The sequence below is a fragment of the Sander lucioperca genome, chromosome 12 (genome assembly GCF_008315115.2).
Source record: "Sander lucioperca isolate FBNREF2018 chromosome 12, SLUC_FBN_1.2, whole genome shotgun sequence".
Lineage (NCBI taxonomy): Eukaryota > Metazoa > Chordata > Actinopteri > Perciformes > Percidae > Sander > Sander lucioperca.
The window spans coordinates 29553459-29568650 of NC_050184.1; the positions used below are offsets into that span (position 1 = coordinate 29553459).

The 15192-nt window shown below is 42.2% G+C and overlaps 1 protein-coding gene across 2 annotated transcripts in view; it reads right to left on the reverse strand.

Annotated features, from left to right (window-relative positions):
* scube3 (signal peptide, CUB domain, EGF-like 3) overlaps positions 1-7585 on the reverse strand; it is an 84462-nt gene extending 76877 nt beyond the window's left edge. For both annotated transcript variants that reach the window (XM_031316725.2, XM_031316724.2), the window contains exon 1: positions 7017-7585. In XM_031316725.2, coding sequence (XP_031172585.1) covers positions 7017-7116 — 100 coding nt within the window. In that variant the 5' untranslated portion in view covers positions 7117-7585. The remainder of the gene's footprint in view (positions 1-7016) is intronic.
* Positions 7586-15192: the final 7607 nt, after the last annotated feature.

Genomic DNA, 15192 nt, shown 5'->3' on the forward strand with positions numbered 1-15192 from the left:
CCGTGGGCCTGGGAAAGTACAGAGCCTGAGATGACAGTCCCACTGATATCTTCTCCTGAGTCATAGTATCCCCAATCAGTGAGTAATGAAACAGAAAAACAAGTCTTTGTGGTGGGGGGTTAGAGGAATAATGAGTTAAGAGCCGCTGCAGCTGGCTGAGGGACGGCACTGAGGCTCATCAGCCAGCCATCAGCACTTGTAAAGGGGGCTGTGGAGGTGAGTTTAAGATTGGGGCGGGGGGGGGTTCAGAGTGCCGTCAACACTGCCTCCATCCTCCCCCGAAACCAACAGGGATGTTGTCAGCACAGTGCCGCATCTGCACAGAGAACAAAGGCCACTGACAGAGTGAGAGGGAAAGAGTGGAAGAGATGGGAGCAGGAGAGAGTTTTCTAAATTTAACCACAATGCCTCAGTTGAGAGAAGCATTACAGGACTCATTTGGAACATATTGTTCAGATTAAAGTCTTGATAAATAAACAAGCTCCAAACAAGCTCTGCACTCTTCCTCCTGAGTGTGAGGGTTCAAAAGTTTTTTTTTGTTTTTTTTTAATCATTGGACACGGGTGTTGCATTTAAAGCAGTTGCCCTGGTGTTCCTGGTAACGTTTGGGTGATTTAAACTACTTTTCTGTTGCACAGCAAATCTACAGCTTTGTCAACCGTGCAAGTATTCCAAATAAGGTGACAAATAGTGGTCACAGGGGCCTCGCTAGCTGCTGATAAGGTGATTTTCTGCTTGAGGAAAGGAGAAAATGTACCATGACAGATGAATCATAACAGCCGATGGGTTCCCCTGGGGAGCAGCAGCAAATCTGCAGTGTCCACAGGTTAGGGTTTAACTGGACTAGGGCTGCCCCCTGCTCCTGATTAGTTAGGATGGGTTAAATGCAGAAGATAAATTCCACGTATGTGCAATAAACTTGGCAAATAAAGGAAATATTATTATATATTATATCGTTTGGCTGTGACCTAACAGACCTAACATAAGTCAAGGGACAACATAAGTGAAACAGTAACTGTGATTAAAGGTAGTTGTTAAACGAAAAGAATTTGATGCAAGTTGAAGGAAAAGCCGAAATGATGATCTCTGACCACAAACACACATCCATGCAGACATACACTGAAACACTACAGGACACTTTACAACAAGTAAAACAAATTTTGGGAAATACGCTTATTTACTTTCTATCGGAGAGTTGATAGATGAGAAGATCAACACCAGTCTCATATCGGTCTGTTGAATAGAAGCTACAGCCAGCAGCCACAGTGAGCTTGGCAGCAAGACTGGTAAGAGGGGGAAATAGCTAGCCTGGCTCTGTCAAATGGTAACAAAATGCATAGGGATGTCCTATGTTGGGATGTTAAAGATCGGTACCATGTCCTATTAAGGCATTTTTTAACTGATCCGTATCGGCTATATTGAGCACGAACCTAAGCCCGATCCTTTGTCTTACGCGTCGTAAACGGAAAGCACAATTTGTGGCAGAATGCGGCTTAAATCTCTGCAGTGTGTAAATATTTTAAATTGGAAAACAAATGTCCAACAGCCACTTGTAATGTCTGCAATGCAAGCATTTCGCTAGGCGCTAGTAGAGCTGCGTTCAATATCGATACGGCACCTATAACATAAACACTTAACAGAATCCAGTTTAAGTTTGTTTACTTTTTATTTTGTAGAAAAACCCATTAAGAACTTGAATGGAGGATTTTTTTTGTCTTAATGTATTGCAGAGCTATTCAATTGCCAAGCATTTACATTGAATTTATTTTAATACCTTCAATGTACTTTTGGTACTGTGCAACTGAATTATCTAGGAAAACAGAAGAATTAAATAGGGACTCGGTATCGGCAGACACCCAATAAATATTAAATAACTGATCAGGGAAAAAAAAAAACTTGATCAAGACATTCCTAACAATGCATCTACCAGAACCTAATAACTCGTTATAACTAATTTGTTTAATCCGTACAAAAACATGAGTGTAAAAACGACATTCACAATTTTACAGGGAGGTTATGTGTGGGACTATTTCTTGACTTTGAGCAGTTGCCAGGCAACCAGCAGAGACTTCAGGTCAACGGACTGATTAAACAAACAACGTCTAATGTGTTAATTAGTGAGCTTTAGAGAGCCGAGTAAGCTAGTAGGTGTATTTTGTAGCCATTTGCCAGAGCCAGGCTAGCCAGGCTAAATTTAACATCAAGGCATGAGAGTGGTATAAATCTTCTGATATACTACAATAAGTGTATTTCTTAAAATGTTGAACTATTCCTTTAAATTAATGCTGGAAACCCTTTATGTGACACAGATAAATTCTTAATTTGCTCAATAGAAATACAGTATAAAACGGTATCTTTTCAACAGAGTGGAATGATAATCTATTTCTCATGTTCTTAACAATGAAAGACATTCTAGCAAATGTGGAACTCATTACAAATTACCAGGGGAAATAGATTGACTAACTGCTAATATCATTTGGAAAGGCACAACCTTGAGTAGGGAAGTCACATTTCTTGAGGCCAGAATCTTTGACACTCTGTTGCAGAGAGGAAAATGTCTTGGTTTTACATTCCAGCGGCCAGGATGAAAGTGAGCAACTGTCCAGAACGAAGGCCCACTCAATTGCCTTGGGTCACAGCTTGCACCAGACAGCTTCGACTTTACATGTGCCTGTAAACATGGTCCTCACTCGTAGCTGCAGCCTGCCTGCCCTAAAACTAAACTAAAATGCTTGTATCAAACTGCAGCTTGGCCACACTGAAGCCAGGGAATTAGAAAAGAAAAGAAATAGGCATGATAAACCTCAACCATTCCCCGTTTTTAAAGGATTCTCTGTCTATAAGGGAGCCTCATTTTGGGAAGTGAAAGCACTTCTGCCTGCTAAGTGCAATCATTTCTATCCAGTCTAAAATCACTCATCGCAGTCATACACATTCACTTGTCCTCAACGCACCTACAGATCAAAGTCGTTTTTTGTGATTTATACTGCATTGCTCTTGGACAGAATTGTTATCAAGTGTTTTCATCACTCAAGTAATGTCAAGATAATAATCTCTCTGCTATCTCGGCTGCTCTGTAACAACATGTACAGTGGTACTGGAGCACCACTTGTCAGGCAGATGCTTTCGGAGTGTGTCTGCCGAGTGTTAAAGTGAAGCTGGAATCGATCCCCTCCACCCACTCATCAGCGAGTGACCGAGGGCTACCCCGAGGCTCAACCTGCCTCAGACACTCTGATCATAACGAGAGCACAACTGTATGACACCGCATGCCTGCTGCAGAGAGAGAAAAGACATACTGAGACAGGAGAGAACATTTTGTTTAGGGAAAAGTATGTATATGTTAGGAGCTCATTAGTCTCGATCAATGGAAGTACATTTCCAGAATAACTGCGATGTCCCTCACCTTCCGCTCTGTGTGTAGCCGTTCTCAAACTCTGTTCACTTCGGGAAACAACAAACTTGGAGCTATCAAGCTACACGCTGAAAATGGCAAGTTTTGAAGAAAATATGGATCGTGCAACAAGGCAGGCCTGCTTGGTTCTTTCGGGGAATGATTGTAAAGATTTACAAGGAATATGTTTACAGCATTTACTATCTAACAGGGAGATTTTGGGACCAATTGTATTGCAGTGGACGAAGTTAGACACGGCGACACTGGTGAGAGAAAATGAGGTTTAACTATGTATCCAGCTAATTTAAGTAGCTCACGATACTGTATTGTGTGAACAGTTAAATTCATTTAATATTGTATGTGGCGTTTTCTTTTGCGGGGTGCAAATAGTTCACCAAAACAAGTTCCTTAACGAGACCATTTTGCAGAGCCAGCATCGCTGCGTCCGGAGCTTGGCACCTCCCAGGATGATTGTGATTGGTTTAAAGAAATGCAAACAACCCAGAGCGTTTTTTTTTCCTCCTATAATGGAATGTATGCTTGGTGTAGCCAGACCTTACTCCACAGCGCTGTGGAGATAGGGCTGGCAATGCGAGACTAGGAGCTCATCTGCTTTAATTGGGTTTACATAGTTAGAAGAAACGGATAGGAGAAATTAAAGGGTGACATATCACTTTAGTTGAGCAATCCAAACCACAATGTCCTGATCCACAAAGTCCTTAACTTCTCAAAGTCACAGAGCATCTCGATGAGGATGGGAGAAGTATTTTTTTCCTGGCTGACCTGAATACATCTTCCATTTGCAGGCTGTTAAAAAATTACTTTGCCAAAAGTTGTGCTCCGGTACCTTGGCAGGCATATAGGGACTTTTGCGTCTGCTTGTTTTAAGGCACATCCAGTCTCTGAGGGGATAAGTGTAACAGCTCGACAAATACCACTGCAGGCGCTTGTCAGGACTCAGGGGCAAGGCAGAAACCACACAGCCTGAGAAACGAGAGGGAAGGTGATGAAAGAGGAGCGCCAAAGTGGTGTCAAAATGTTAAAGAGAGATGACTGGCCATGTTCATAGAAGACAGTGTTGCAGTCTCTGTCCGCCTGTCAGTTTTTATTATTTCTCCTTCTCCTTCTTTCTGCTAAACAGCGAACATTCAGAGAAGTTCAAGGCCATGGGCAGAAATAAAAGCCCCATTTAAATGGTTCTTTTATATGGCTTCACTTACAGTTTCAAAGAACTGTCTAAATGACCACAGACACAGCCCAAATACTCTCTCACTGTCCCAACTACCAAATGCACACACATACAGCGACACTTCCATGCTTGCTTACACGGACCTGCAACATATTCAGCCTTCTATCAAGCAACAAAAGTGGGCCGGACAGGACTGGGGAAAGCGTTGAAGAGGACAGAGGGGAACTGTGCACGTCTTTTTTTGTTGCAAAAATATAAATAGCACAGGGGCTGACAGCGAGCTTTCTGACACGGTGGGTGTAACGCAGTCGTTGCTTATGTCTGACAGAGAAAAAGCACAGCTACTTCATTAAGTGCAAAGGAAAGGAAGCAAGGACAAAGCAAACAAAGCAAGAGTTGGGTGAAAAAGAAAAAGGAAAGGGGTGAGTGTTGGGGGTGGGTGGGTGGCGGGCATCTCGCTCATAGTGGAGATTCAGGCAGCATCTCTAGGTAAGCTTCCCCGTCACTTGGGCCTCATATTGCCAAGGCTGCTCGGTTCCCACAGTGTGTCCGGGCCTGGATCTGGCCTTCCTCCCTGCTCAGGCAGCCCTGTGTCTTTAGACCCCCAGGCCCTGGAGCAGAGGTTACACCAACATAGCCAGCCACAGCAGCATGTCAGCCCCACACCAACCGTTGCCTTGGTGCCGCTGCATTAACCAAGAGCTCCTGACTCTGTTCGAGGGAAAGTGATTTGCCATGACGTCTATGGCTCCCCTCTTTCCTTTCCTTCTCTTTTCCTCGCTTGTTGCTGCTCGCTCACTAAGAAACCTCCTCTCTCACTGTCTGTCTCTGCACCCTTAATCTCTCCTGTTTCCCTGGTCTCATTTTTCCCTTCTTTGTCATTCTCTCCACCACATCCTTGAATCTTCCCTCCCTCATTCCACTGCTTTCTAGCTCCCTTTTTCTTCCTATAGTAATAACTGATGCCTGAAACACAGTGCCATGATTAGACTGACACTGATGAAAGACAAAGACTCTTGACGGCAACATCTGCATTGAATAAATATTGAGATGACAAACTGTGCATTTGTTTTAGTCATTGTTCATCTGTTTCGTCAGTTTTCAAAATTGTTCCCAGCTTGCAGACTTGTCAGTGCCACAAAGTTGCCACCAATGTCAAACACGATATGTCTTTTCAGTTAGGCACAAAATATGCTCACAAATAACTCCGGAGCCAAACACGGATGATATATCACTGCAGAGCTGCTCGCCTTGCACTGATAAACAGGAACTGGAGGAGAAGCCTAACAAGTAGTTTGTCTATGGCGTTTCACTTGGTGACCAACAAACAGGTGCATGCCATTACAGACCAGCACTCATACAGCAGCATTCCACACTCCAAGGAAGTGTGTAATCGATGTTGTGGAAAATAAAGTGAGAAAAAAGTAGTTCTAATTGCAAAATGTAAATATTGAGTTTTCCCACAAGTGGGGGCAGACCACCCAGGATGCAAAATAGTCACCCACCCCCTTTCTTTTTGCCTTGTCGACCGCCCTAGAGATGTCTTTTTGTGTGTGCGAAACATCACCGACCACAATCAACACTCACACAGAAACCATGATGTGTCTTTGCATGCAAATACTTCTGGCAGCTCTGGCTTGGCATTTGTATTGTGGGAAAATTAAGTGATGAAAACCTGGAGGAGGAAAGGCTGAGCGGATAGGAAATTGAGTGTGTAACGCCATGTCTTTCTTGTTCCTGTAAGGTGCCAGAGTTTTTTTTTTGATTCATACTGCCCTTGTCTGGTCTGAATAATTTCTCACAAGACAGGAGAGCAAGAGGGCAGCCGGCGGGGCAGGTCGGCACTGTAGCTGCAGTGTCTGACAGACAGAGACTCCATGTGTGTGTTACAGGCCAGTGTCAAATACTTGTCTGGACTGTGACAAATACCTCCTCATAGTCTCACTACAATTACCTGCAGGAATAGCTATGAAACATAACTGTTCACACTGCTGATGCTGTTTGAAGATCAAAGACAACTGTTTTCTGACGACAGAAAAGTCTCAGTGAAACTCAATTTAAGCTGTGTTATGTTTCCTTTCTTCAAGTCTGCATAAATACAAGCAACCAAGTATACTGACACAACAAAAAAGCAATGAAGTGATTGCAAAATAAGTCAGTGGATCATCAGAATGAGCCTGCTTGAATCAAAAATCAATGAGTCTCCAAACACTTCACTTTTACCCTCTACATTTTTCAAATACTCTGCTTTTAACTCGTTTTAATACACATTTATTGAAGTTGCATTGGTTTAGACAACTGATCAAGTGTCATCATGACCGGCTTTCCAAAAGCATCTAAGAAATCTACCAATTAGCCACCAAGCAGTCTGGAAAAAAGAGCACATTCCCAGTCATCAGCAGTAAAAAAAAAGCTGTTTGACTGAAAACTTACCTTGAGTGGTCTTACTTCCTGAAGCTGACTGTTGGACAAAGGCGACCAAGCAGAAACCTACAAATCCAAGGCTTGCGCGGATCAAAGCGTGCATATACATGTTAACTTTCACTATAGTTCAACACGAGCACTTTCTAAGATCTACGATGCGCAAGAGCACGTGTGTGTGTGTGTGTGTGTGTGTGTGTGTGTGTGTGTGTGTGTGTGTGTGTGTGTGTGTGTGTGTGTGTGTGTGTGTGTGTGTGGTATAAAGGTATCTTGTTATTCCCTCCGAGCAGCTGCTGATAGGATACTGTGCGATCCCTTTTTTCCTCTTCACTCCTGCTTATTTGAGTTTCAAGTGATCGGGGTTGAGGACAGTCCGACAACGCGGAGCGGAGGAAGGCTTTTCTGTTATCATGTTTCGAGCCAGACCAATGTCAATTTAAGAAAGGGAGAGAGAGAGAGAGAGAGAGAGAGAGAGAGAGAGAGAGAGAGAGAGAGAGAGAGAGAGAGAGAGAGAGAGACGGAGAGATGGAGCGGAGCGGCGGGGTCTGAAGGGGGAGGAGAGAAGAAGAAGCGTCCGCGCTGCGCTCCGGACTCCTCTGCTGCTGACTGGCCCTCTCTTTCCTTTTTTTGTTCCGCAGGAGTTTACACACAAGTGCTGGCAGAGCTGAAGGTGGACTGGGGTTACCACGTGCATGGGCTCGTGCGGTCAACCTGGCCGGTGCCACCTGCGCAAAAAAAAAAAAAAAGTGGCCCGTCACGTCGGCGTGGTAAAAGCAATGGCTGGAAGGGAAGGGAATGGGGCAAGAGGGCGGATGGATTTATAAATGTCTGAGATGGAAAAAGTAATAGCCGGGAGATTGCATTTTGTTCTTAGCCTGTGAGGCTACAGCTCATCCAGTCCGACTCTCTTACCAATAAGCGACAATTTCCATCGGGTCGTGGGTGCAGCATTGCTGTGATGATGTCTGCTATCTCACAGATGGAAGATTAATGTGTTCATTAAGACAAGATTTTCAACAACAAAAGTTGACATCTAAAAAAAGTAATTTAATTCAGGGGGGAAATAAGATAAAAAATAATCTTTATCCTCACTGAATGGAGTTAAAAGTTCAACTGACAGAGTTAAGCACTAAATTGTAAAACGTATTTGAAAATGAAAACCATTTCACCATTCCAATCATTTTCCATTTTCTTACAATTCATAGTGATTTCCCTGCATAATATCCTTATTCCATGGTCACGTGGCGGCCCTGGGCAATTTCATATCCCTGTTATAGCTGCAGCTGGACCTGCATTAACAACTGAAATCAAAAACTGTTTAATTATTATTATTATTATTAAGTTAAATGAATAAACCACACCAGCTGTTCAAAATACACTTCAAGATGAATCCATTCCTCAGGTATGATAGCTAACAACCAGTAATTGTTTACAGGAACATTGATGAAAGCATTATAATAATCATCTGGTATAGGGCCCAAATACCAAAAATAATTAGATTGTGTGTCATCTGGTTCCAAAACCATAACCAGCACCACATTATCCTCTCGTCAGTATTGAGTCTTTCGCTGCAGGAAATACAGCTCAACCGCCACATTGTTTTTTTGCTCCTGGCTTTGAATAACTAAAGCCCTGCCTGGTGTCACAAATCAGTAATATGGGATTCACTTATATGTGGAGTATGTTGTAAAAAAAAAAAAAAAACCTTTCAAGCCAATTTCCTTAAACCAAATAAGGGTGTTAACAATTTTGAAGATGAATGGATTAAAGACAGTTTTTTGAATCCCTACCATCAGCCATCCCTGCAAAGCACTGATCATGAGGCATTGTTTGCACACCATTACCCCCAAGACCTGAAGAGGAATGAGGCTTGAGGAGCTACATGAATCAAACCAGACCTCTTTCACATTACCAGCAGCACAGCCCACTGAGCTACTGTGCCACATTTCACCAGCAATCACACATGAAACACTTGTTTTCAGGAAGCGTATCCCCACACCTGCTACTTCCCCCTGCATCATCACCTAAATTAATCAGATGTGTTAATGTGTTTATGTTTGCATTTCAATGTAGGGGCAAATTCTACACTATAATTATCGCGCCGGCTCCAATGTGTAATTTTTTTTTCAATCAAATATAATTAGGGCCTCACAACGAGGCTGATTGGAGATAACTCCACTTTCTTCCAACGGTGCAGAAAATCTGAAAACAGTGTTATGGCTGATGCCAGAAAGGATTATTTTACATTCTCTTCCATTTTATCAGAATTTTGGCATTACGTTTATGTGTCCAAATGTAACGACCTTAGAATCACAGACAGATACTTCATGAACAAGGTAATTCAATACGCTTTCCCATGCTACGCCATGTTTTGCCAGAGACTAGGGGCCTCAATAAATAAGAGATTGAGTGCAACAGAATAACCTTCTGAGAATCCCCCTTCGCATCCACAGAAGAAGAAAAAAACATGTAAATCCACAGCACAAAGTCAAAGCAGTGCAGTGTAATTAAAATAACATCCATCAGGGATATGGAAATGTCCCATGTCCCTGTGTCTAAATCTCTGGGTAATTGTGAGCACTTGTATAACCAAATGAGCTCAGAGCCACTCCGGGAGTTTGAGAAAGTCAGAACACGGTTGTCCACAGAGCCCAAGTACAAGTCACGCTGGAGGATCAGTACACTTTTCATGGCAACACTTCATTAAAGACAGAGGGCTGTGCACAGGCATGCACATTGTGCACCAAACCAAGCTATTTTTACATAAACAGACACACGAGGGAAGCTGAGGCAATGATTAATTTATGATGCACGTCATGAAAAGGACTTCAGCTACACACTGGGTAAAGAGGAGTGTGGAAGGTTTCGATAGAGTAGTGACATTTCGTAGATTGTAAATAAATTAGGCTGTATTGCACCCCCTTTTTAGAAAGACTGAGATCGTTTCTATGCAACACATTCATGAGATCTGCAGCAGACTACCCGCAATTTGCCGTGACTGGATTTGAAGGCAATATCAGTTTGTAATTATTTTTTTTTGTAAAAGAGTTAAAGCATGGCACTATTTGGATCTAAATGAAAAATGTCTTTTTGTCAGAGATTTGCCACATTTAACAACTGACACAGTGGTTCCAAACTCCAAATCCTTACACTTTTCAGCCATCAGAAGGTAAAAAAATATGTGGCAACCAGTTGTTTTAGAAACCTACTTTTTATTTTGACTATGAAATATCGAAGTCAGACGATGCTCTAACAGCTGTTGCCATGGGATAAATGCAAGATGGATGCATGTTGGGAGGCGTCTGTGAGAGTCATCACTGTACTATACTGCATGCTAATGAACTGAGGAGCTGGAAGTCCTGCAGAGAGCCTAATGTTCTCTTCCAGATGGTTATACACAGGGACACATCACCTCAGCTCCTCATTTACTTTCTTCCAGTTCTGACATTTATGCTCCCCAATTGTCTGAAAGATTTATGTGTGAAAACGCAAAGGCCCACAGCTCAGAAGTTTTTCCACTTTCTTCCCTTCTTTTTCCTCTCTGCAGGGGCTTCATATGCGAGGTTACCAACACCACCGCAGGCCCAGCAGGATCTTTTGGTACTCACCATGCCAGCACCACAGGGGAGCAGAGTGGCTTGCTGAGTTCCACACTTTAGTACAGGCATCCCAGCGAATGCTGTGGGCTTGCCCCAGGAATGCCTCCTGACCACAGCCTCAAGTCACTGGCACTAACAGGGAGCAAGAGAGGGAGAGCGAAAAAGGAGATACAGTTATCAAGTCGGAAGAAATAGAGGTGTCACACACAGCCACTATTTTATAAATACTTATTCTTGCCTGTCAAAGACTACTTTTACAAGGGGTGCCCTGGTAGCTCACCTGGTTGAGCGTGCACCCCGTGTACTAAGGCTCAGTCCTTAATGCAGCGGGCCTGGGTTCAAGTCTGACCCGGGGCACTTTGCTGCATGTCATTCCCTCTCTCACCCCCCTTTCCTGTCTTCAGCTGTCCCATCAAATAAAGGCCAAACTTGTCCCCAAAAAATACTTTTACAGCATCATGGATGAAAATGACCCGTGTCACAAGAGGAACTTAAGTTGTGTTGAATTTGTAACACAGCACTGGAAATGTCAGATGAGTTGAAACCTTCTGAGTGTTAACGGGGAGATATTACCTAAATCCTAATGCTGCTGCAGCAAGGAGGTAGATAAGAAATGGACAGGCTTGTTAGCTGCGTGAGTGAGCATGCGGGTGCTGGAGGGGATACAGGCCTGTGCGTGTACTGTCTGGTGTGTGTGTGTGTGTGTGTGTGTGTGTGTGTGTGTGTACACCTGTAATCAAGTGGACTCATTAAGATCAAATGAGACAGCAGGGGAGACATTGTTCTAAGTTTAATCCTTACTGATGAGGCCGATTCACTCAAAGTATCAATCATCATGATACAACTAAATTGCATGACAGTGCTTATGGCCTATCAGAACGCACACACACCCTCACACAGAGGACAGAGATAATTCCCGTATATTTTAAGTAAACTCTTTTGATGACATAGAACTGGGCCGGGCATGCTTAAACCCCAGCACACTCAGCAGTGGCTCTGTGCCACTTTGTCTCCACTAATCCTCTATGATCAACTCATATGTGGAGAAAGGGATTTTGGCGGCCTCTTTCAGACAGACACTGTGTAAGTAGGTAAGTACAGAACAGGACCAGGACGGTGGGGAAGTCCCATGAGCTCACTGTCTAGCCTACCTCCTCCAACTACCAACTCCAGGGAGTGTCTCCAAGGAGCTTTGTGGAGGTTCAGCTCATGTGTGTGTGTGTCATAAAATTACTAAACCTTCCAGTTTCTGGCCACATTTACTTCCTCTAACCAATGAAATACTAAGCATCAGATCCCATTCAAACCATGTCAGGCACTCTAAGCATCGCATGAATGATGAATGTGTTTAAGGGTCATTGTGACACTCGGATGAGTACAACCTGCCAGCAAATCGTCCACATTCGGATCTTACATTCTTTTTTTTTTCTTCTTTTTTTTAAGATTATTTTTTGGGGCTTTTCCGGCTTTATTTGACAGGACAGCTAGTTGAGAAAGGGGAGAGAGAGAGGGGGAAGACATGCAGGAAATCGTCACAGGTCTGATTCGAACCCTGGACCTCTGTGTCAAGGCATAAACCTCCAAGTATATGTGCGCCTGCTCTACCCACTGAGCCAACCTGGCCAGGGATCTTACATTCTTTGCTGATACTTTGACCTGAATCGTTTCCTCTGGAAGGAACAAGACAAAGCGATTTTGTTTGGAAAGATAAAAACTGCAGCTCAGGACCAAACTGAGCTCTCAGAGTCACGCTGGTTCAGGCCTTGTCTTACCTCATAAGCAGTACAGAAAAGAACGGTAAAAAGTGACTTATTCTTTCCACAGACAAAATGAATAAAGGTCTGTAAAGAAAATCTAAAATGCAATGCTGTTTTATGAGACATTTCATGGATCAACAGCTGAACCAAATTCATTTTAATTAGTATTTTAGTATTTTGAATAACTGAGCTTCAAAAAAGACTTGTAAATATGAGGCAAATAAAATGGAAATTGAGTTAAAGCCATTGATTTGTTTTAGTTTTTTGGCTTAGTATTTTTGGCAGTAAAAGGACCTGTTGATCCAACTTATTCCCCTTTGGCCAAATTAAAGGGAACGTTGTTACACTTTCCCAGCTTTTTCACTGAAGTAAGTGGATGATAATACAATTATAATATTACAGTTTAATATGAATTAGTAAATGAAAAAAACCTTACCAAATCTGCAAAAAAATACCTGCTGTTATGACCTCACATGATATATAAATGAGCGTGACAAAAGACTGCAAATTTCATAATGAATCATCTTTAAAAGATTTTAACACATCAGAAAAAATGAAAATTATGCAAACAAAAGACATCTGTCAGTTACAACACTAAATGTTTTATGCACTACTTTCCACTATTCTACTTCCACTTTTAACTATTTTGGGATTGTGATATGCAGAAGTAGTGTTTAAGTTTAGTCGGTTTGCAGCGTATTCATCAGCATGTGATGTGAAAAATGTATCACGTCTGTATGCACATTATAAAATGCTGCCCATCACATGGGCCCTCAACCACAGTGGAGAAGTCTGGTTACAGCATTGGTGGTTGTTCTGGTACACGCATATGAATCTAGACTGCACTCTAGTGGTCGAGCTGTTTCTATAGTACAGGGGAATTCAACACAGGACACATATCGGTAGGCCTATATGAATGGAAAGAGGAGAATGTGAGATTTCGTAACTCATATTATTATTATTTGTCTTGCTTCGATTTGGGCAATAATCATCTCTAAGTTTTGGAACAGGTTCCATATTTTGGGGACTGTAAACAGTAAGTATAATGTTGCCATATCCTAGTCAGTTAGCTGTGAGCTACAACGTGAAGCCCATTTATTTAGGCCGACATTTGTTTACATTTTAGGCAAATTGGCGGCATTAAAAGTATGCCGAATTAGCAATTAGTAGTACCTGATTGCAATGCATCCATGGATATACAGACAACTATCACGGCATTACTTCGATACTAAAGAAAACTTAAAAACGTGATGATTATCAGGGAAATTCTGGAGTTATAAGGAGCGTCTTTTTTGGGGGACGTTTATTAGCGATATAAGGCTATCCTCGGAAACTGTACGTTACACTGAATCTAAAATATGTGTAGCATGTCTGTGTGTTCAGATTTGATTGAGTTATGACACTGAGAAGGTACTTTAATTGCCTTCACGAGCTGTGTGTGTGTGTGTCACATCCACTGCTGCTGCTCCAACTGCTGATTAGCAGGCCTGTAGGCCAAACTAATTTACAATATCTAACTTCCTGTTGCTTTAACAAACAAACAAACACGTGTGTCGAAGTGACTTCCCCCTTCAGGTAGCGTCTCCCTCCGCGGTCCTGATTAGGCTCAGGTTAGGTTAAATGTAAGAGACGATTGTTTGTGGTTAGGGATAAGGTATGGAACACACACCAACGGGGAAACCGGCTTCGACACAACAGCAGCAGCATGCACCAGTCCCTTTAACCTCCCTTGTGTCCTTCTGCGCCCCCTGTAGTCTCACCTCCCAGTATGAAAACCTCTGCTGTAGAATGATGAACAGGTGGGTGTTCACACTCTAGGTTTAGAAACACACAGAAGACCATCTACATTTTTTTTGGAAAACTGAGCAAGCACAATTTTACTCTTAATACACCAATTTGTCATAAAGTTGTAGCCTCACTGCTATAATAATTGTTGCATTATTATACGACTAAAGAGTCAAATTCTTTCCTCATTTCAGATCCCATCTTCCGTCTTTGTAACCTCTTCACACTGAGAATGCAGGTATGCAGATTGGTATGTTATTCGTACCAGCAGCTGATCTGATGCCTGTGGTAAAAGGGACCTTGTCAGTCAGTCGGCTCAACAGACAGAGCAGGTTGAAAGGAAAGATAGCTCACATACCAACATGTCACAGAGCAGCACAAAGCAGCCTGTGTTGGTGTGACAGCATGCAACTGCTTCCATTCTTTTGACTTTACAGTAAAAGAGGATAATCGCTATTAGATAAACTTATAATAATGCAACTCACTTTACTTACGACTACCTTTTTGTGTTTTGAAAGTACAATAAATAGTGTCATCTTTATTGCAAAATATGGACGTGCTTTATCTTTAAAATATTCAAAACAATATTCAAATCCTTTTTTCACTTGGCTCGTGTTAAAAGTTTCCTCTGACAGGTATTTACTTCCTTAGGAAAAATGTGCTAAAATATATATACACATATGAAAATATTCTATTTATAGGCCATGCAAATTAGATGGATTAAAATGGATGCTTAGAAGAAATCCAAGGTGTTTTCAACATTAAGCCTACATGCAAAAGTGTGCACTTGGCACTGATACAGTCATTCCGAGACGAGACGACACATATATGTGCAGATATAATTGCACAATAAAAGATCAGAGTTATGATAATCAGTCACTGCTCCACCAGTAAAATACTGATAACATTTGGATGTGGCAGGCCTCCAGTTTTTGTCCAAAAATGGAAAAAAATTCAAACACTTTTGCCGTTTTCTCTATAAACTATATAGTGCAGCAACCTGGTGTAAATACCTTTTCAGAGAGATATAGATTTATATAAATTGAG